This window comes from Arvicola amphibius, chromosome 2 (assembly GCF_903992535.2).
Source record: "Arvicola amphibius chromosome 2, mArvAmp1.2, whole genome shotgun sequence".
Lineage (NCBI taxonomy): Eukaryota > Metazoa > Chordata > Mammalia > Rodentia > Cricetidae > Arvicola > Arvicola amphibius.
In genome coordinates this window covers 149,125,706-149,146,275 of record NC_052048.2, presented here as the reverse complement: position 1 = coordinate 149,146,275, position 20,570 = coordinate 149,125,706, and the positions used below count along the sequence as shown (strand labels likewise).

The 20,570-nt window shown below is 47.0% G+C and overlaps 1 protein-coding gene across 4 annotated transcripts; it reads right to left on the bottom strand.

The window, feature by feature from the left end:
- Positions 1-1,351: 1,351 nt before the first annotated feature.
- Positions 1,352-14,644, bottom strand: LOC119808024 (ATP-binding cassette sub-family F member 2). 4 transcript variants are annotated; one of them, XM_038320315.2, is made up of 15 exons: positions 14,574-14,644; positions 13,741-13,940; positions 11,845-12,057; positions 11,278-11,460; positions 11,029-11,200; positions 8,906-9,001; positions 7,997-8,099; positions 5,579-5,674; positions 4,870-4,989; positions 4,703-4,792; positions 4,299-4,409; positions 3,603-3,665; positions 3,296-3,424; positions 2,556-2,759; positions 1,352-1,995 (listed from the first exon to the last, which is right to left on the bottom strand). In XM_038320315.2, exons 2-15 carry the CDS (start codon positions 13,898-13,900, stop codon positions 1,858-1,860), a joined length of 1,878 nt encoding a protein of 625 aa, XP_038176243.1. In that variant the 5' UTR covers positions 13,901-13,940; positions 14,574-14,644; the 3' UTR covers positions 1,352-1,857. The 4 variants fall into 4 exon arrangements, with proteins under 4 accessions (XP_038176243.1, XP_038176245.1, XP_038176244.1 ...); XM_038320317.2 differs by lacking the exon at positions 14,574-14,644 and adding an exon at positions 14,253-14,507; XM_038320316.2 differs by lacking the exon at positions 14,574-14,644 and adding an exon at positions 14,067-14,198.
- Positions 14,645-20,570: the final 5,926 nt, after the last annotated feature.

Sequence of the window (20,570 nt, the reverse complement as noted above, 5' to 3'; positions counted from 1 at the left end):
ACCCCTGCTGCATTTCAGAGAAACCCGGTGACATCGCAGCTGCTGTTTGCTTCCAGGTCGAGGGCAGTTCTGAATCCCAAACAAGGCACAGCTAATTTTAGATAATTTGCAGACTTTCTAGGCATTCTTAAAACGGTCAGATTGGTTTTCTCCTGCTGAGTGGGTGTAGGTGACAAATGGGCTGACTGGGTTATGAGGTTGCATACACTTCCCTTCCTTCAGATGCCAAGTCCTTTCAACCCTGAGCTCCAGGGGCCACAGTCTTTTTTCTTTTTGATGGTGGTAGAGGTAAAAGAGCATCAGAAACCCAGACTGGTCTCAAACTCCCTAGCGTTCTAGTGTTGGGATTCCAGGCCTGTGCCACAGCCAGTTTCCTAATAACAAATAGGTAGTTGGATTTAGTGACAAGCGGCTCTGTTGAACCAAGTCTACAGGTTCAGGGCAGGCGATTCAGACCACTTTGCTCCCAGCCCAGGCAGCAGAGCCAAGTCCTCTGGGAGCAGAGACCTTCCAGTCTCAGCTCTCAATGGGATGATGGCTTGGTCCCTCTGCTAAGCAGCTCTGGGCCCTCACCGTCTGGGGAGGGCAGATCCTTGGCACTTTTTTTTAAGGAACAGGATTAAGCCTGCCTTTCTAGGCTGTGGTCAGAGATCCCCCCTCCCCCCTTGAGTACTTCTGACTCTCCTAGTCTCCAAACCACAATTTAGAATTGATTTATAGCCTTTCCCACTTGATTGGATGCTCCTTGTAAGCTCTTAGATGTGCTATTAATAAATACTTTAAAATGGTTGGTATGCTTTCCAACAAAGGTGGCCACTAAGGTTTCAGGGGTAACAACCACCCCGAGTAATGTGGATATGGTAGTGCCTGCTGACACGAAGCCTCAAAGTTCCAAAAGGCTAGACAGACAAAGACTCCTGCCAGTCCAGAACTGCACATGCAGACCCCAGATTCTGCATCTCCCACTCCACCAACTGACAGGTATACACGAGGAACCTGGACTTTTAACAGCCCACCTATGTGAGGTGAGTGGTGACAAGAGCACTCCACACTGTAAAGTATGGTCCATGACCACACACCAGGAAACTGGTTAGGAACGTTAGCTCCTAGCTGCGTCCATCACTGTCAAAAAGTTGTCATGGTCCACCCCTGTGACCTGATGAACCCTCTCCACAGCCAAGTCTCCTGAAACACAGGCCTGAGGGAAAGCTTGGTCTGGACAGGATAGGTTGGGGGAGCAGTACGTTTCTGCAGCTCTAGAGGGACAGACTTCTGTCTTCTCAGGCCCATGGCTGCTGAGGGGAAGGGAATGCTAACTTCAGGGAGAGAAAGAATACTCGAGAGACCCAGGAAGGAGGGACTGTGGCTTCCTCTTTATTGGACACTTTGTAGATGACACACAGATCTACAGTTAAATAATTATTAAAATATTGACCAGGACTACAGCCCTGGCCCAGGGCTCCAAACCAGAAGCAATAAGGAACGGGGGTGATGGGCTGGCAGTATTCCCCCAACATCACCAAAACCCATAAAACAAGGCTCTTGAATCCTTCCAGGGCCAGACCCGGGCTTGCGCCCTTGGGTTAACCCAGGGACCCCTGGCTGCATCTCTCAGGACAAGGTAGCCAGTGAAGGTCTGGAGTGAACAGCCAGCCAAGTCCAGACACAGATCCAAATGGAAAGAAGATGGGAAACGGACAGCTGGAGATAAGATGCAGCAAAGGCAGGCTGAGGGAGAGGCTGGGGGCAGTATTGCAGCAATGCGGGAGTACAGCCCCAGGGTCCTGTCCTGAGTGGCTGGTCAGGTGTCAACTGGAAGTCTCCAGTGGCATTCCTGACCCAAGCCTGGCTGAGGGCTCACACGTTGTGGGTCCTCTTGGTGAGCTGGGGCTCCTCATCTACCAGCTTGGATTTGAGGTGCTCCTTGTAGGCCAAGATGTCTCCAGGCCACTTAGTGATTGTCTGCTTCTCACAGACCCAAATCTCCTGTGCAACCTGAAAGCAGATGCTGGGCTCAATACAGCCAGTCCTCGGCACCCTCCCCACCACCAGGCATTGTATGAGGCTTCCCGAATGAAACAGACTTTCCTCTGAGGCCCTGCCCAAACCCTTATCTGGGGGTATTTTACTCAAGAGCACTAGAACCAGCATTCCAGAATTTTCCAAGCCAGATCCTGCTGTGCCATACCTCACTGTGAGGTCTCCAACAGACTCCTGATCTGTTCAGAGGCTTCGTGAGCCATGGTTCTACCCTTGCTTCTTTATAAACTCAGAAACAGCCAGCCGCCTTTCCTCCTCATAATCCAGATTCTTCTTACTACAACACTTATTTTTGGGCTGAAGAATCTTGAGACAGTAATAAAAGTCTGATTTCCTCATTTGGGTCACCTAGACCAAGTTAATTACTATCCCTACAGAGTCATGAGACCTGGCTGTCACAAGGACCTGAGCCGTTCCCTGAATTTAGCAAACATGTTATGCCCTCCACAGGCTGCCAGTGATTCACACAATCTTCTACCCACACTCCATTCTGTCTGTGCTCAGGTCACACCCACCTGCTGGATGAGTCTGAAGTCGTGGCTGACTAGCATCATGCCACCCTCAAATTCATTGATGGCATCTGCCAGTGCATCAATGGTCTCGATGTCCAGGTGATTGGTAGGCTCGTCCAGAAACAGCATGTGAGGGTTCTGCCAGGCCAGCCAGGCCAGACACACTCGGCACTTCTGCCCATCTGACAGGTTCCGGATTGGGCTCACCTAGAGGAACCATGACGTAAAAACTTGGTTTTACACCTGCCATGCAGCATGAGTCCTCTTTCCCCTCTCTGGCTCCCGCTGCCATTATCGCCTTTATTTATTTATTTATTTATTTATTTATTTATTTATTTATTTATTTATTTATTTATTGCAAGACATGAGCCTAGGATGATCCAAAATCATACAGCAAGACACCGGCCAGTCTGTTAGTCTTGAGGTCTGACAGGGGATACCTGGGAACAGGACCACTCAGCCTCTTAAAATCAGCATGTCAGTTCTGATGCAATGACATGATCCAGGGACCCTGCAGTTTCACATCTGTTTTCTAGTTCTCTCATGCACTCTGGCTCAAGAGCCTGTCAAGAGCCCCGCTCACTATCCTTTCCTACAGCCTCATACCTCATAAAGTACATGGCACTTTAGAAGAAAGAAATAGAGGAGACTCTGGGATCACTCCCAAAACTAGGTGTGAGGAGCGCTCCCTGACCGTCATAGCCTCTGAGTCACATTGGGTCCTTCCCACCCTCCTCTCTCACCTGCTGTTTCCCAGTGAGGCCGTATCTCCCAATGATCTTCCTCATCTCCTCCTTCTCCTTGATCTCTGGGTAGCACTTCATCATATACTCCAATGGTGAAAGGTCCAGGTCCAGCTGCTCCTGTAAGTGCTGCAGAGAAAACAAGACCACCATATTTGGGGGAAACCTTCTCCTAATGGAGGCCACTTGGTGTGACAGGGGCCTACCCTAAAAGGTACTTGCTCAGGATTCAAGAAGCAGGGAGAAGCAGAAGCGGATGTTCCCAGAGGAGGGGCTTGGACCCCCAACACTGACGCCGGGCCTGTACCTGATGGTAACGTCCTATCTTGACGTGAGAATGCTTCCGGATCATTCCATCTGTAGGTAGAAGCTAGGAAAAAGTTAAGTAGAATCAGAAAAGCAAACTTGCCAAAAAGGAAACCCAAACAGACTCTAACACATGTACATGGCTCGACAACCTTCCCATCGATCTACTTCGCTAACACACAGACTACCGTCGAGGCACTCTTCGGTGCAGATACTCAGTGGATTAAATAAGCTGCCAACCTTGACAGCCTGAGCTGATCTGGAACCCACGTGGTGGAAAGTGAGAACTGACACCCACAACTGTCCTCTGACCACATGTGAATGCACACACAATAAAACAGGTGTAAAAGTATAAACTTAGGAAGACTCACTGAAACAGACTCTTAAGGGAGGCAAAGATACGCAGCAGTTTACTAGGTGGACATGAAAGGCCCACTGTATAATACATCAATAAGGCACTTGATGTAGGCACAAAATACATTTTCTCTAAAGAAATTCCAAGGTATAGGTGCCCTGTCCTTACTGCCTAACGAACACTGTCACATGCATGCATTCACGGTCGTACAGACTCTTCCCCACCCACCCTCCCTGGCCCAGCACTGCCCCAGCTCCTCCAGGTGGCTCATTCACCCACCAGAGCACTTACTCACTCCCTTCTTCCTTAATGAAGGTACCAGAACCACCTTGACACCATTACCTCTCCAGTTAGCAGCTTCAACAGAGTGGACTTCCCTGCACCATTGGGTCCTACCAGAGCCACTCGTGTGTCAAGGTCAATGCCAAACTCTAGATTATTGTAGATGCAAGGCTGAGGTGGGTTAAAGAGAGGGGGGGGGGGAACAAAGGTTAGCACTTGAATTTGCTCAGCCTGGCATGCCAACTCCGTAGGTGGAGAGAATGGAGGAGGTATCACTGTCAAAGCTGATCCCAACCCACTGCTTCCATCTGTTAAGCCTGAAAATCGTCCCCTCCCTGGTAAAGATCAGCAGATACAGGCAGCAAAAATGGGAGAGGCTTCCACTGCTGAAACTGCCCATGCAAAATATACCCGGCCCCCAAGCTACACACAGGCTCTTTACATGTGCTCTGGCCTATACTCACCCCGTCTTTTGTATACTTGAAGCTCACGTTCTGCACCATAATGACAGGTGGTGGGATTTTACCACACGGTGGGAAATAAAATGACAGCGTCTAAGAAGAGAAGGTATTTATGTCAGTGCTTTTCCTAACCCATGCCTCAGCCACCTAATCTAACCACCAGACCTCACCTTGTCACTCACAACTCTCTCGGTCAGTCCCGAGGCCATCATTTTCTGTAGCGTTTTCTCTTTGCTTTGAGCCTGCCGGGCCAGCTTGGCACTGCCATGGCCAAACCTGGCAATGTAGTTCTGAAAGAGACCAGAAGAGGGCTTGAAGTGTGTGTGAGTGACAAGAAAAGGCTTAAAGGGTGTACAGGAGACCACGCTGGGGCTTAGGGTGTGCATGTGCACAGAACACCACAAGCAGTTGCCTTTTCTGTTTTTTTTTTTTTTTAAATTATGGTTTATTTAACTTTATTTTATGTGCATTGGTGTGAAGGTGTCAGATCCCCTGGAACTGGATTTTCAGACAGTTGTGAGCTGCCATGTGGGTGCTGGGAATTGAACCTGGGTCCTCGGGAAGAGTAGTCAGTGCTCTTAACCACTGAGCCATCTCTCCAGCCCCTCTGTTTTGTTTTGTTTGTTTGTTTGTGGCAGGGTTTCTCTGTGTAGCCCTGGCTGTCCTGGGTCTCAGTCTGTAGACCAGGCTGGCCTCAAACTCAGAGATCAACTTGCCTCTGCCTCCCAAGTACTGAGATTAAAGGCGTGCGCCACCACACCCAGCATTAACCGTTTAACCTGGAGTAAGAAATGACCCACGTTCCTTCCCAGCTTCTCCCAGCCCCCAATCACTTCCCAATACAAGTGGAGAACGGCAGCAGCAGTGTAACTTCCCTACCTTCATGTGTGCAATCTGGTCCTGCTCCCAGTGAAACCTCTTCATCTGGTTCTCCTCCAGCTCCAGCCGTGTCTTCACATACTGATCATAATTACCCTGTGGGGGATAGCCCAGGCAAGGTGGCAGCGTTACCCAGGGCTCAGTCCTGGCTTCTCACTCAGATTAGAGGGTGACAGCATCACTGATTGGCTTTGCTCTAAGTCTAAGCAGTAATAAGAGAGGAACTGCATTAAAGCAGTACGTGCTAACCTAGAACCTGGTGTTTATTTCTGCAGTCTTGAGGACGGAACCCAGGACACTAACATGACACATTAGGCAAATGTGTACCACTAAGTCATGCTACAGCCTAACCGGAAATGTATGGATGTTTATTTTCAATTCCATGTCTTTTACTCAGCCAACCCAAGATCCATGGCAAATCCAAAGATTAACCAGAAGCCCTGGATACAGTCATGCAGACACCATGGAGCTCAGGCCCTCAACCACCTATTAGAGCCCACCTAGAGGCTAATGCCACTTATGGGTAATAAGGATTGTCCCCAACAAGGGAAACAAACCACCTGGACTTAGGATCATGGCCAATTGGATTGCCATGGCTTCTAACTGAACCAAAGCCCAAGACTCAAGATAGTCATCCACTAAAAAAAAAAAAACAAAACAAAAAAAAAAACAACAAACAGGCCACTAAAGAGGCAGACTGTATATTCATCTAGAAAGCAGTTGCTAATTTTAAAAGTAACCTGAAAAATATGATTATTAAACATTACTCCTAAGAGGGGCTGGAGGCTCAGTGGTTAAGAGCACTGGCTGCTTTTCCAAAGGAACCTGGCTCAATTCTCAGCACCCACATGGTGGCTCAAACCATCCATGTTCACAGCTCAGTTTCACGGGATCTAACACCCTCTTCTGGCCTCACTGGGCACTGCACATGACACACGTAGAGACTATATAGGCAATGAACACCCATACATATAAGAACTTAGACTCTAGATGATTAAAGATAGAGTGTATCTATAAATAATATTTTCTACAAATAAACAGAATTTTGGAAGGTGATAAGACTCTATTAATGGGGCTGGAGAGATGGCTCAGAGGTTAAGACGCTGGCTGCTCTTCCAGAGGTCCTGAGTTCAATTCCCAACAACCACATGGTGGCTCACAACCATCTGTAGTGAGATCTGGTGCCCTCTTCTGGCCTGCAGGCACCAGAACACTGTATACATACTAAATAAATAAATCTTTAAAAAAAAATCTATTAATGCTCCCACAGTGATTGTGACTATGAATGTAAAGGTCTGTTTTCCCATTTCCCGTCTGAAACTGATGCTCACTGTGGAATCCAGGCTGGTAAAACCATTAACACTTCAGCCAACAGTGCTGGGTCATGTAGATGCCAACACATGGCTCTATTTTTCACACACATAAAAATTTATTACATTTTTCTTTATTTAGTGGTATGGGCATGTGTGTTCATTAGATTCCCAGCACACACACACACACACACACACACACACACACACACACCAGTGCTCACAACTGCCTCTCACTCCACAGAGGATCCAACAGAGCAAAGACACCCACACCTATACAAACCCCCACACAGGTACACATAATTAAAAACAGTAATAAAAACAAATATTTTTAAAAATAAAAAGACAAAGCACAACAGGGAGACTGCTAAGATACTAATGTATTTTCCTGTGCACCAAACTCTCACACTAGTGAAGGCAGCAGCTCAGGAGCTGCAGCAGGACCAGCTCCTTCCCCAGGCACTGAAAGAAGTCAACTTCTTTGTGTAAGGCAAACACACACACATACAGCAGCTGCCAACTGTAGACTATGGTCAAGTGCAAAGGCTTTGGAACTAAAATAAGGGCTGCAGGACTTCTTTAAAAGGCTGTTTTGGGGGGTTGGAGAGATGGCTCAGAGGTTAAGAGCACTGGCTCCTCTTTCAGGATCCAGGTTCAATTCCCAGCACCCACATGGCAGCTCACAACTGTCTATAACTCCAGTCCCAGGGAATCTGACACCTTCACACCAACGCACATGAAATAAAGTTAAATAAATTATATATATAAAAAAGAACCTACTCCAAAGCCACAGAGAAACCCTGTCTCGAAAAACCAAAAAAAAAAAAAAAAAAAAAAAAAAAAAAAAAGAACCTAGCCGGGCGGTGGTGGTGCATGCCTTTAATCCCAGCACTCGGGAGGCAGAGGCAGGCGGATCTCTGTGAGTTCGAGACCAGCCTGGTCTACAAGAGCTAGTTCCAGGACAGGCTCCAAAGCTACAGAGAAACCCTGTCTCAAAAAACAAAAAACAAAAAAACAAAACCAAACAAAAAAAAGGCTGTTTTGGTATTTAATATATTTAATAACAAATCCAAAGAAGAAGTAGGTGCAGGAGCCAAAGACCACTCACTGTGTAATACTTTAGTTTCTTGTTGTGCATGTGGATGATATTGGTACAGACCCCATTCAGAAAGTCCTGGGAATGGGACACGAGGACCAGGATGCGCTTGAAACTGTGAAGCCAAAGAGCCAATCAGGAAGGTTGCAAGCAAGAGAATGGTCAAAAAAAAAAAGCCTACATAGCCACATCTAGAAAGCCCTCACCCTTTCCCACCCTCACACCCAAGTGCCCTGGCTGCTCCTGCAGCCAGCAGGGAGTTAGGCAGCACTGCATTCCCTCAGTAAAGCTCCTGGAGCCTGTCAGTGGTAAGAGAGCCTGAGCCCGAGTCTTCTGTTCTGTCAGCAGAACGGAGTAGAGATGGAGCAGTAGTGAAGTTTGTATATACAATATTTAAATAAAACGTATCCAGAACTATGGGCTAGGCCAACTCAAACCTATTCCATAAGAGAAACATTAGCCCTTTCTTTTGAGACAGCACTGAGGTAAATACTACTGTTTCCTTTTAAAGCTGAGACAATATTCCAAGCTACTCAGTTCTTTGGTTATAAAGAACCATGATCATATTTGGTAATATTTTTCTTTATCACCACGTCATAAAGTATGGGACTCACGTTACATGATTTGTGTTTGTGCATGCACATACACAGATATATACATACAATTAAACATTGTCTTTAATAAAGATGTACTTCAGACATAGGAAAAACAAAAGGTTTTGGTTTTAAAGGCTCATACATTTCAGACTTACAAAAACACCCCAATGAAACAGAAAGGTCTACTCTAACTGCATTTGGCACTGGCTACATCTGGCCTCTCTGGTCTCCTTTCACACTCATCAGGGCAGCTTCTGGGCACCTATTTTCTTTGCACTGTGCTACTGACCCCTCAGGATCTGTGGCTCCCAGTCCCACCCCTTACGTCTTAAGTTCCTCTTCCAGCCACACACAAGCATCCAGGTCCAGGTGGTTGGTAGGCTCGTCCAGAAGCAGCATGAAAGGCCGAATAAAGAGGGCTCTGAAGGACACAAAAGGGAACAAGAGGCACCCTGAATGCTGAATGGAAGGCACAGCTTGTCTGCCACAATACCGGTCAGGTCTGGACTGAATCCTCAAGTTAATCTGTAGCAGGCTTCTTGGATTGCAGCCCCCAAACCATGACACAGAGACTTATTAATTACCAATGCTCGGCCTTAACTTGCACTTGTCTCACTGGCTCTTATATCTTAACTTAACCCGTTTCTCTTCATCTAAGTTTTGCCTCGTGGCCTTTTGCCTTTTTTTCACTGTGTATATCATACTTTCCTGCTTCCTCTGTGTCTGTCTGGCATCTCCCTCCTTTTCTCCCTCGTCCTCTCCTACTTATTTTCTCTGCCCAAAAGCACCCCCCATCTCTCTCCTGCCTAGTTATTGGCCTTTCAGCTTTTTATTCTACTGATCAATGCCTTAGGCAGGCAAGGTGAAACAATGTAACACATCTTTACTCAGTTAACAAATATTATGCAAAATGTAACATATCTTTACAGAGTTAAACAAATATTCCACAACAGTAATCTCTGTTTTCTACCTCAGAGAAAGAAGGGTCTCCACAACTCAGGACTGAAAGGCAGAAAGTGAGTTATAGGGATGCAGCCCACAGGTAAGGCTGAGAAGGTCTTTCGCACCTGTGAGGTTTGAAATGGCAGGCAGCTGGTGGGCATCAGAGCACAAGAGGAAACAAGTTAGCAAGGTAACAACCATCCTAGTTAGACAATGGATGGGGCTTCCAGACTCCAACAAGCACCCAAAGTTCTTTCTTTTTTTAAAAAATGATTTATTTATCCTTATTTTGTGTATATTGGTGTTCTGCCTGCATGTCTGTATGATGGTGTTGTATCCCCTGCAGCTGGAGTTTACAGACAGTTGTGAGCTGCCATATGGGTGCTCGGAATAGAACCCCGGGTCCTCCAGAAGAGCAGCCAATGCTCTTAACCTCTGAGCCATCTCTCCAGCCCCAAAGTCCTTTTCTTATGCAGGTAAGTCAAGGAACAAGCTAAAGCTCTGGCTTCCAGACTGCAGTCACCACTCTTGGGAACCTGGTAAGAATATTTCTGAGCATCATACTCAAACTGAGAGTTGTCTCCAAAGCTCCTAAGCCAGCCAGAGCAGCTTCAGGTTAACAAATGGAGCCACTGCACTCATGTTTCAAGACATGGGCAACTCTCTAGACCCATGGAACAGCCTCAACAACCTGCTTCCCAGGAATGGTGTGATGCAGAAGGACCATCCACTTAATCAGAACTATGGCTTGAATACACGTGGAGTCCCCACTGAGAGACATTAAGAGGGTAGAAATGCATCTAAATGTTGGTGGTTGGCCTCTGCAATGTGAGCAGGATTAGGCAAAGTCATAGGATAGAGGCCAATGAGCACATTCATGGCTGTATAAGGAGACAAGAAGACAGACACGTGAACTTCCGTCTCTCCCACCACATGAAGCCTACACTACACTCCAGGACTCTGCTAGCAAAACTACCACCAAATGAGGCCCCTTTGCCTTGTACTTCCAGAACCACGAGCCTCTTTTCTTTCTAAAGTGTGCAGCCTCACTCAGCTACTTCATAGCTGTAACAGAAACCAGATGAACACGACTCGGCACTCTGGGGAGTGCACGGAAGTAGCTGGACTATAGAAACTCAATTGTAAGCACAGGTTTCCAGGGGTAAAAAGACAGGGGACATCAAGGCTGTCTAATATTTTACTATCATAAAAATTAGCAGGATGAAAGCACAAAAAGCAGGAAGGGGGTCAGGTGAAAGAAAAGCTCTCCTGTTTAACTTGAGTCTGCTCAGGAGTACTCCTGGACACGTGCTGAAGTCCCAGAACTGAGCATGGAAGCATTTCTGAATACCCCAGCCAGGACACTCACAGTCTAGTGCACACACCTGTCCATGCCACATCAGCTGGCACAAACTGACCAGCTACCAGGTCTACGGTCCTACCAGAATGAACATTCCACTCCAAGAGATGGGGCTCCAAAGAAAGAGGGAAAGGGAGCAAACTCACCTGGCAAGAGCAACTCGCATCCGCCAGCCACCACTGAAGTCTTTCAGCTTCTTGCGCTGCATGGCAGGTGTGAAACCCAATCCATGTAAGATCCTCGAGGCCCTCATCTCGGCTTTGTCGGCGTCCAGCTCTTCCAGCCGCTCATAGAGCTCCATGAGTTTCTCACACTCCGCTGTGGTGGTACATAACCATCAGCTCCCCAAGGGCTCCAGGAGGAAGCCCAGCCCGCCCCTGGGTATAGAGCCTTACCATCCTCATGAGCTAAGCGCTCAGCTTCCCTCTCCAGCATGGCCCGCTCTGTGTCCACCTCCATCACACACTGCAAGGGTGTTTTCTCGCTAGGAGGCATCTCACGAGTCAGATGGTAGATGTCTATGTGCTCAGGGATGGGCACTTCACGCTTCCCAATAGCGGAGAGCAGCATGGACTTTCCTGAGAGTGACATGAAGACAAAGCAGGGTCCACACTCTTTTAAGGGCCTTCCTTGGTTCCACCCACTCACTCAGATCCCACTATCCTTCACTCGCAGGATTCCCTTTCCAAGGTCAAGTCCTGTGCTACTGCTTCCTGTGAGGTCCTGTTCTTTTACAATGGCTTCACACATTATTCCCCATCTCCATTTCCCCCACCAACTCTTCTAGCACCTTCTGTCAAAAACTACTCACTTGGTACTTACTGCACACGGCTGTGTCATAAATCGCATGTCTGGTCCCCACTCATAGAATTAATTCCTTGCTTTGCTAGTGTTAAATACATACTGAGTAACAGATGAGCCAAGAAAGAGAACCCTCCCACTTTGCTCTCTGAGGGCCTCACCAATTCCATTTAAGCCAATGAGGCCGTAACGACGGCCTGAGTTTAGTTCTAGCTTGGTGTCACTGAGCAGCTCTTGACCGTGAAAGGTGAGAGAGAGGTTGATGATGTGGACATCAGTACTGTTGGGGTGAGAGGCCAGGACGCCGGTGACAGCGCGAGCAGCAGCTTTCTTCATCTCAAAGTCCTCTAGCTCCTTGGTCAGCATATCCACTTCTAGAGACAGATGTAATTTGGGGAGGTGTTGTCAGACTCAGATGGGGGTCAAACAGGCCGTTCCACAGGACCTGAGCTCAGGTTATCTGAAACAGACTCTAGAGTTCTGAGAGCTTTACATCAGTACACACGACAAGACTTGCCCAGCACCCTGCTTTCACAGACAAGTTTTACTATGCACTCTCTGATTCTGAGTTCTCTTGCCCTCCCACTGTGCTTAACTTCCCCACCGTCCACAACTCCAGCCAGGATCCACTAGCTTCCTTCTAGAAATCTTACTTTAGAGACAATTCTTACCACTATCAGTCGTTTTTAACTCTACTTTCTATTATTTCTGTTCCATTATTAATGTTATTATGTCTCAAATGTTTAGTGTTTATCTGTGGTACAAGTCTCTCTCTCTCTCTCACACACACACACCTCAAAACATGGTCCCTGCATATCCATATAAACAAGTGAGATGACTATAAGAGATATAAGTAACACTGCAAAATGGCACAGGGGAGAGCGAACAGGAACACGACTGATGTTAGCTGTCATCAGAAGGCACTGCCATACTGAACCAGGCTTTGAGAGAAAATGTCACATACAGCTTGTGCAAACAATAAGATACCAAAACTTAATGCATGGAAGGATAAAAAATGTGGTAACATCAAAGGGACAAGGAGCAGTCCACATGCAGCCCCAGGACTGTGCAGCCAGGTTTCAGGGGTGGTGAAGACCCAGGCCTTAAACTGGGATGCTCACTATTATGCACTGTCATGTTCCCCTCCTCGTCATAGTTAACTTCAGCTATCACCTTCACAAAGGCCTGCAAAGAGGGAACCCCAATAAAGACGGCCTTCACCAGACTGCCCAGTGCCACCCCTAGCTAGGTGGGTGTGGGCTACAGGCGAAAGCTAGCTGAGCAAACCAGTAAGCAGCGTTCCTCCACAATCCTGCCTTTCTTCCTTCCAAGATGGGCTGTAACCTGGGCATGTCAGAGAAGTAAACTTTTTCCTCTCAAATTGCTTTCCATCAGTGTTTTTTTTTTTTTTTCACAGCAACAGAGAAGGGAAACCAGAAAATAGATTTTCTGAAAGCAACCTGTTTATAGCATGGGTGAGCAGCACAGCTAGTATGGAGAAAAGCTCAGTACATCCCCCCAAACGCACCAAAAGCACGGCTGTTTTCTCAGAACTTCACAGAACAGCATGAAACAGCCAGTTCCTCTCATTAGTATGATCACCATCCCCGTGACATCAAGGGTACCGCCATATAGGAAAGCCTGACACGCTCACCCCCACAGGACGGAAGAAAAACTGAGAAGAGGGATAGGAAGTTGCTTTTCTGCCATTGTCTGCTATGGCATGGGGTGGATTGGCAACTCCCGTTTGTGCTGGCCACTTCAGTTCAGTTTCCTTGATTGGTAACAAGGTGGCACTATCTCCAACTTTATGGGTTTGGTTGTCACTAAAAGGTTTCATGGCATATAAAGACATGTGTGTTGTGACTTTTATTCTGTAAAAGAAGCCCAGGCTGCCCTCAAACCCTCTATTATTTGCCTTCGCCTCCCGAATGCTGACATTACAGGACTATTAACCCGCACCCAACTAGACACATTCTTCATTGCCTCTGCCCCCCAAATTCTGATTTCGGCTGGGGCAACCAGGTCAGAAAATACACCCAAGTCCCCTCCATCACCTGTGGCCTCTCTGCCATTGGCCTCCTCATTCTTCTCCTCTGCCACCTGAGGTTCTGTGACAGCGTCTCCATTTTCTTCATGTCCCTTTTTGGGCCGCTGTCGAGCTTTGGCAGCTTCCTTCTTTTTGGCTGCCTTCTTCTTGGCCAGGTCGGAGGGCATGGTGATGAGGCACGGGGGTAGTTACTGTTCTTTCAGGAGTCTGAAGAAAAAGGAAACAGATACTCCAAAATTCTAAACTTACTGGTAAGAATGTCTGAGAAGTAGTCCATCCCTCCCTGGAATTTTCCTATCAAGCCTCTGGTGCTCCACTCTGTCCCAGCCTTGCCTCTGCCAACTTTGTCAGGGCCCCTTCACACTCTCTCGACCGGGTCTTCCAGTCTCGTCTCCTCCCTTTGGGCTCGCGCGCCAATCCCCACCGCCGGCCTCACTTGGATGCGCTCTTCCCCCAGGGCCTTCGGTGAGGAACCGCTCTGCCCCTAGTCTCTAGTTTCCCAACTTGGCGCTCGCGCACCTCAGCCGGCCGCCTCCTTTTCGGGTCTTCGCCAGGAGTTCGTCCCGGACCTGGCTTTGGTCGTTCCCCTCCACCCCACCGACTGCGGCGCGGTTTCTCCCCGGGAGCCACGCGTCCTCCGCGACGGGTCCCAAAGGGTCTCCGCGCTCACTGCCCCTAGCCTCCCCCACAACCCGCGCGTCTCCGTCTCTGCCTGGGCCAGTTCTTTTCCCTTTCGGCCCTTTCCATCCCGACCCTGATCTCCCTTCCGCTTCTCCTCCCGCTTCCTGCTCACGGGTCCGCACTCTCCTCCCCTCCGGCTCCCCTTCCCCCTCAACTCACGGGGCCTCGCCGCTCGGCCTCTGTCGCAACAGAGCTGCTCCTTGAGCGCCTCCGCGTGCGGCCGGCTCGCCAGCCAATCACGGCCCCGGGCGGCCTTTGGCGCGCCGCCGCGTGGGCTCCTGGGAAATGTAGTTCTTGACTCGCAACAACCTCGAGCGGGACTCTCCTCGAGAACTACCAGTGACTCTCAGGAGTTGCGCGATCCTAGTGACGCCATCAGAACGCGCGAGACTCCGCGTTGCGGGAGGATTAGAGTCCGGGAGTCCTGTCCCAGCAGGCCGGCTTAAAGCGCTGGAAACTGCAAATCCCAGATTGCTCCTCGGAGAGGCGAGCTGATCTCCCAGACAGGACACCACCTCTAGCAGCTAAGTTTACCCGGCTGCTCAACTGGTTTAACCAGCAGAGAGTGCGACTACGCTTCCCAGCGTGCCTCCAAAGGGAGCTGGTCCTAACAATGGGAGCAGAGAGGTAGCGGTGGAGGGAAAAGGAAGAGTGCGGTGCTGCTGGGCAGAGGCGTCACTGAAAGTGAGGTAGCCCTTTGCAGACCACACCAACAGTGCTCCATACGAGAAAGGAGCCCTAGTTTCATGGAACCGAAATTGAAGAGCCACGTCCATCGTTAATCAAACTTTTAGAAAGTGGTAGACGTTATTCTGAACCTTGTTTGGTATCTTAGCCGAGTTACTGAATTCCATCAGAGTCATGTAAGTGTTGTGGAAACAGTCTAAAGCAGAAATTCCACGGTGCCGAATTTAGGTTAATGGACAGTTAGCTGTGACTTGTCCTGTTCCATTTCCTTTGAAATGAAACATTCACTGTCTAAAATTCTAACAGACTCAGTGTTAGGTACATTGTAAAGTCTAGGTCTGTGGCCTCAAAAACAATGTAACTATTTTTTCTTTTTGACCCTTGTTACCTCTCCAGGCTCTTTGACACTAAAGGAAACAAAAGAAACCGTTACTTCCCTTGAGTGCACTCTCAGAAAGTGAGCCTCTCTCTGTACAGTTACCATTTCCCCAAGCTAAATAGAAATTAGGCTTGAAGGTCAACGAGGATGGACATCATAAGCAGCGTCAGACCCTGCTTCCTGTGTCTTTGATAGCACACTAATTTTGAGAAAGAACGCATCACCCAAGATTTCAAAGGATTGCAAAGATTAGAAAAGGGAGAAGGTGAAGGTGAAGCTTTGTTGAGACCCACTAAGGGAAGCCTGCTTTTCCTGGTAAAGGCTATTTTGTATAGACTCCCCCCCTTTAATTCTTTTTAATCTGCTGTTACATTGTTTATGTTTTAAAGACTAGACCTCAGGCGGAGCTCTGTGAGTTCCGGGTCAGCCTGGTGTACAGAGTGAGTTCCAGGACAGGCTCCAAAGCTACACAGAGAAACCCTGTCTCCACAAACAAACAAACAAATAAACAAAAGTTCATCCAAAGACTGGAGAGATGTTAAGAGCATTTTGCAGAAGTGCGCGTTTTGATTCCTAGAACCCACACCAGGTGACTTGCCTGTGAAAATAGTCCTCGGAGATCTGGTGCCCTCTGCTGGCCTCTGCAGGCATCTGCACACATGTGAATATGGTGGCAAGAAGGCGCGCGCGCGCGCGCGCGCGCGCGCGCGCACACACACACACACACACACACACACACACACACACACACACACACACACACACACACACACACACAGAGCAGATCCAAATCAAATGGGCTTGCCAGTCAGCTGGACAGGAAAATGCTGCTCTGGAAGCTGTTCCTGAAACTAACCCGCCTAACCGTTGAGAAATGTTTTTCCTTTACTTGTCCACTTCTGCCTTTGAGGATGGCCTCATCTTACTCTGTTGTCACTACCTTCTGTGCCTCATTGGAACTGACTAAGCAGAGAGGACAGTGACTGGGAAAGGGAGGTCAGAGTAAGATCTCTATAACAATAGGGTTCAGAGAGCTGGTCCCACCTCTCCCGCATCATAGAAACAGTTTTCCTCCTTGATGGTCTGCTAGTATTTATAGTTCAGATATGTCGCTTAAACACCACTGAACACGTTCCCTGTATAACCTTTACCAGCTGAGTAGTGCTAATGACATCTTACACAATTGAAATAAGCATATGTAGCTTTCGAAGTTGCAAGAAAACTTTATTCAAAGGCCAAGAAATAGTACAGCTCAGGAATGTCCATAGTGTCACTCTTGAGCACAGGGCACACGAGGGAGGATGCACTCGAGGGCCCTGATTAATGTTTGGGGCTTGCTTTTATGCAGTCTAAGGGAAAGGGGCTACTTACTGACAGGTGTAATATGAGTGGTTCTCTGTTTTGACAGACAGGTTTGAGTTACATAAGCTTTTGCTCATGACTCATGACCTTTCCCATGATGCATGTTTACATTTTTTTAAAGATTTATTTATTATGTATACAACATTCCTTCCATGTATGCTTACATGCCAGAAGAGGGCACCAGATCTCATTATAGATGGCTGTGAACCACCATGTGGGTGCTGGGAATTGAACTCAGGACCTCTGGAAGAGCAGTCAGTGCTCTTAACCTCTGAACCATCTCTCCAGCACCTGATCTTTACATTTTTATTTGTTTATTATTGTGTGTATACCACATGCACACTGATGTCAGAAGACAACCTTCTGAATTGATTCTCTCCTTTCACTGTGGATTCCCAAGATCAAACTCAAATCATCAAGCTTTGGTGGCAAGAGATCTTTTTAGCAGCTAAGCTATCTTACTAGCCACTTAAAATGTCTTATTTGTGTGTGTGGTATATGCTCACATGTGTGTATGGAGGCCAGATGTCAGGTGTCCTACACTATCACTCTCTGCCTTATTCCCTTGAGACAGTCACTGAGCCTAGAGGGAGGGTGCAGCCAACAAGCCCTATGAATCCCCTATCTCCACACTACCCTGTGGTCAGATTTTTCTTTGGGCTGCCAACCCACAAATAATGACACGGTGACTTACTAATTATGAAAGCTTGGTCTTAGCTTAGCCTTGTTTTTAACTAGCTCCTATAACTTAAATTAACCCATTTCTGTTAATCTACATTCTGTGACATACTGCCCATCCTGCTTCTTCTGTGTCTCCTCTTGGATGCTCAGCTCTTCCTCCTACTTCCTCTCTCTGGCCAGGAGTCCCACCTACACCTCCTGCCTAGCTATTGGCTGTTCAGCTTTTTATTACACCAGTCACAGCAATACACCTTCACACAGTGTACAACTACCCCACATCACCACCCTCCATAGCACTGGGGTTACAGACCTATTCAACCATGCCTGCCTTTTTGTATGTGTTCTGGAGCTTTGAACTTGGGTGCCCATGCTTGTTCAGCAAGTGCTTTTAAATGTTGAGCCATCTCTCCAGACCCATGCATCTGATTTTAATCATGTGCCATCCCAATTGAATGTAGGCATAAATTGATAATAGAGGATTCTCCCTAAAACTTCAAAGGACACAGTTTCTTGTATTGCACATGCACCCCAAACCAGTTTAGGTCAGATTGTTCCATCCCTCTTGTTTTTAGGATGAGTTACAGCACATGTCTGAGTAGAAATAGGGCATTATCTAGGGGTCCCTAAAGGAAGTAACTTGTTTCCATTGTTTAAAGTTGGTATACCTACAGGCTGATACAGATGGGGTTTCCAGATTTCCAGCAGGATGCTGTGCACTGTTGGGAGAGAGGACTGTGTGCATAGCATAGGCAGGTGGGGGTCCCAGGTTGCCAAGTAAATTGTGAAAAGAATGAATGGTCCAAACTAAGTGGAGCCAGAGGTTGCTGAGCCGTTCTCCATGCTAGTCTGTCTCATTACTAAGTAAACTCACATGGAGCTTCAGTACGTAGAAGTTATCCCTTGACTCCTGAGGAAGCCCTTAAGGAGCCTTACTCAAGCCATACTCAAAGCCTATATCAACTGTCCAAAGAGAGTTGTATTGTCACTTTTTACATATGTATATAGCATATGCCATCATTCATCTTCATTATTTTTCCTAGTCCTAACTCTTGCCTCCTTCTACCTTCATGCTCTTTGTTCATTTGTATGTTTTGTGTCATGCTAAGGATTGAACTGAGGGCCTGTGCTTGTTTCACATATGTCTACCACTGAGCTTCAATCCCAGAGCATGCAATTGGTGAAGATTCTTGTACCTCAACCTCCATAGTAGATGAGATGACTAAAATTATGAGCCTGTGTTACCGAGATGTTTTTCAGGGTCTCATTTAGCCTAAACCTTAAATTCTCTGTGTAGCTCAGGATGACCTCGAACTTGTGATTCTCCTGTACCTCCTAAGTGCTAGGGATATGGGCAAGTGCTACCATGCCCACATTTATATGTAAAGGGGATTAAACCCGGGGTTCCGTGCTTACTACACAATCCCTCTATTAACTGAGTTATCTCTAGCCATCTCTCTCTTTTAAGATTTACATTAGTTTATTTTTAATGTTTATTTATTATGTATACAGTATTCTGCATGCATGTCTGCCTTCATACCAGAATAGGGCACCAGATCTCATTATGGATGGTTGTGAGCCACCATGTGGTTGCTGGGAATTGAACTCAGGACCTCTGGAAGAGCAGCCAGTGCTCTTAACCTCTGAGCCATTTCTCCAGTCTCCGCCCAACTCTGTTTTTAAATTTAGATTTTAATACATAAGAAAACATTCAACATCTGTCTAAGTCTAACTAATTTTTGATTAACATTTTCTCCAGTTCCATCCATTTTCTCTTTCTTTCTTTCTTTCCTTTCTTTCTTTCTTTCTTTCTTTCTTTCTTTCTTTCTTTCTTTCTTTCTTTCTTCTTTCTTCTTTCTTTCTTTCTTCTTCTGTCTCCTGTCTCTTCTCTCTCTCTCATCTCTCTCTCTCTCTCTCTCTCTCTCTTTCTTTCTTTTGAGACAGGGTTTCATTATAGTTTTGAAGCTTGTCCTGGAATTCGCTCTTGTAGACAAGACTGGCCTCAAACTCACAGAGATCTGCCTGCCTCTGCCTCCCAAGTGCTGGAATTAAAGGCTTGCACCACCACTGCCCGGCTCCACCCATTTTCTTTAAGGCTGAGTAATAAATTCTCCATTGTGGGAATAGATTCCATTTTGTTTATGTATTTGGCCACTGGTAAGACAGATTCCATAGATTGGCTACTGTGGATAATTCTGTAACCTAGGTATGCAGCTATTGCGCGGGGACTTTGAGTCATTTAGATCTATGCCCAGGAGTGATCTGCTAAGATCATGTGGTAGTTCTGTTTTCAGATCTTTGAGGAACTTCCATGCTGATTTCCCAGTGGCTAGGCTAATTACATTCCTACCAACACTATGTAGTGTACAAAGGTGTTGTTCCGTGTCTCACCCCTTCTTTGACTGCATTATTTCTTTCTCTCTCTTGTTTGGATTTTTCAGGACATGGCTTTTTTGCATAGTCCTGGCTGACCTGGAACTTGTTTGTAGACCAGACTGGCCTTGAACTCACAGCGATCCACCTGCCTGCCTCTTCCTCGTGAGTGCTGGAATTAAAGGTGTGCACCACCACCCAGCATTATTTTTGTTTTCATTCCTCCTCCTTCTTCCTCTTCCTCTTCTTCTTCCTCTTCTTCTTTTTCCTCCTCCTCTTCCTCTTCCTCTTCTTCTTTGTTTGCTTTTTTGAGACAAGGTCTCTCTGTGTAGCTGTAGCTGTCCTGGAAGTCACTCTATAGACTATTTTTGTTTTCCTGATGGTAGTTATTACTCTAGGGTGAGACAAAATCTCAGTGTGGTTTGGTTTGCATTCCCTGATGGCTAAAGAAGTTGAACATTTTTTTCATGTATTTATTGGGCATTTCTACTTCTTTTTAGAGCTGTCCATTCTGTTCACTTGCCCATTTGTTGATAAGACTGTTTGTTTCTTTAATGTTTAATTATTTCAATTCTTTATATATTCCATCTGTGTGTCAGACAAGTAGCTGGCAAAAGTGCTCTTACATTTTGCTGGCTCTCCCTTTACTCTAGTATTGATTCCCTTTGCTGGGCAGA

What these genes read in the sequence shown, in the direction of transcription:
- LOC119808024 (XM_038320315.2), bottom strand. Translation starts at nt 13,900, where the DNA reads ATGCCCTCCGACCTGGCCAAGAAGAAGGCAGCCAAAAAGAAGGAAGCT. An exon ending in GCCTCACTGGGAAACAGCAG is followed by an intron (nt 2,760 to 3,295) that starts GTGAGAGAGGAG and finishes TGGTTCCTCTAG; the next exon opens with GTGAGCCCAATCCGGAACCT. An exon ending in ACTTCAGACTCATCCAGCAG is followed by an intron (nt 1,996 to 2,555) that starts GTGGGTGTGACC and finishes ATCTGCTTTCAG; the next exon opens with GTTGCACAGGAGATTTGGGT.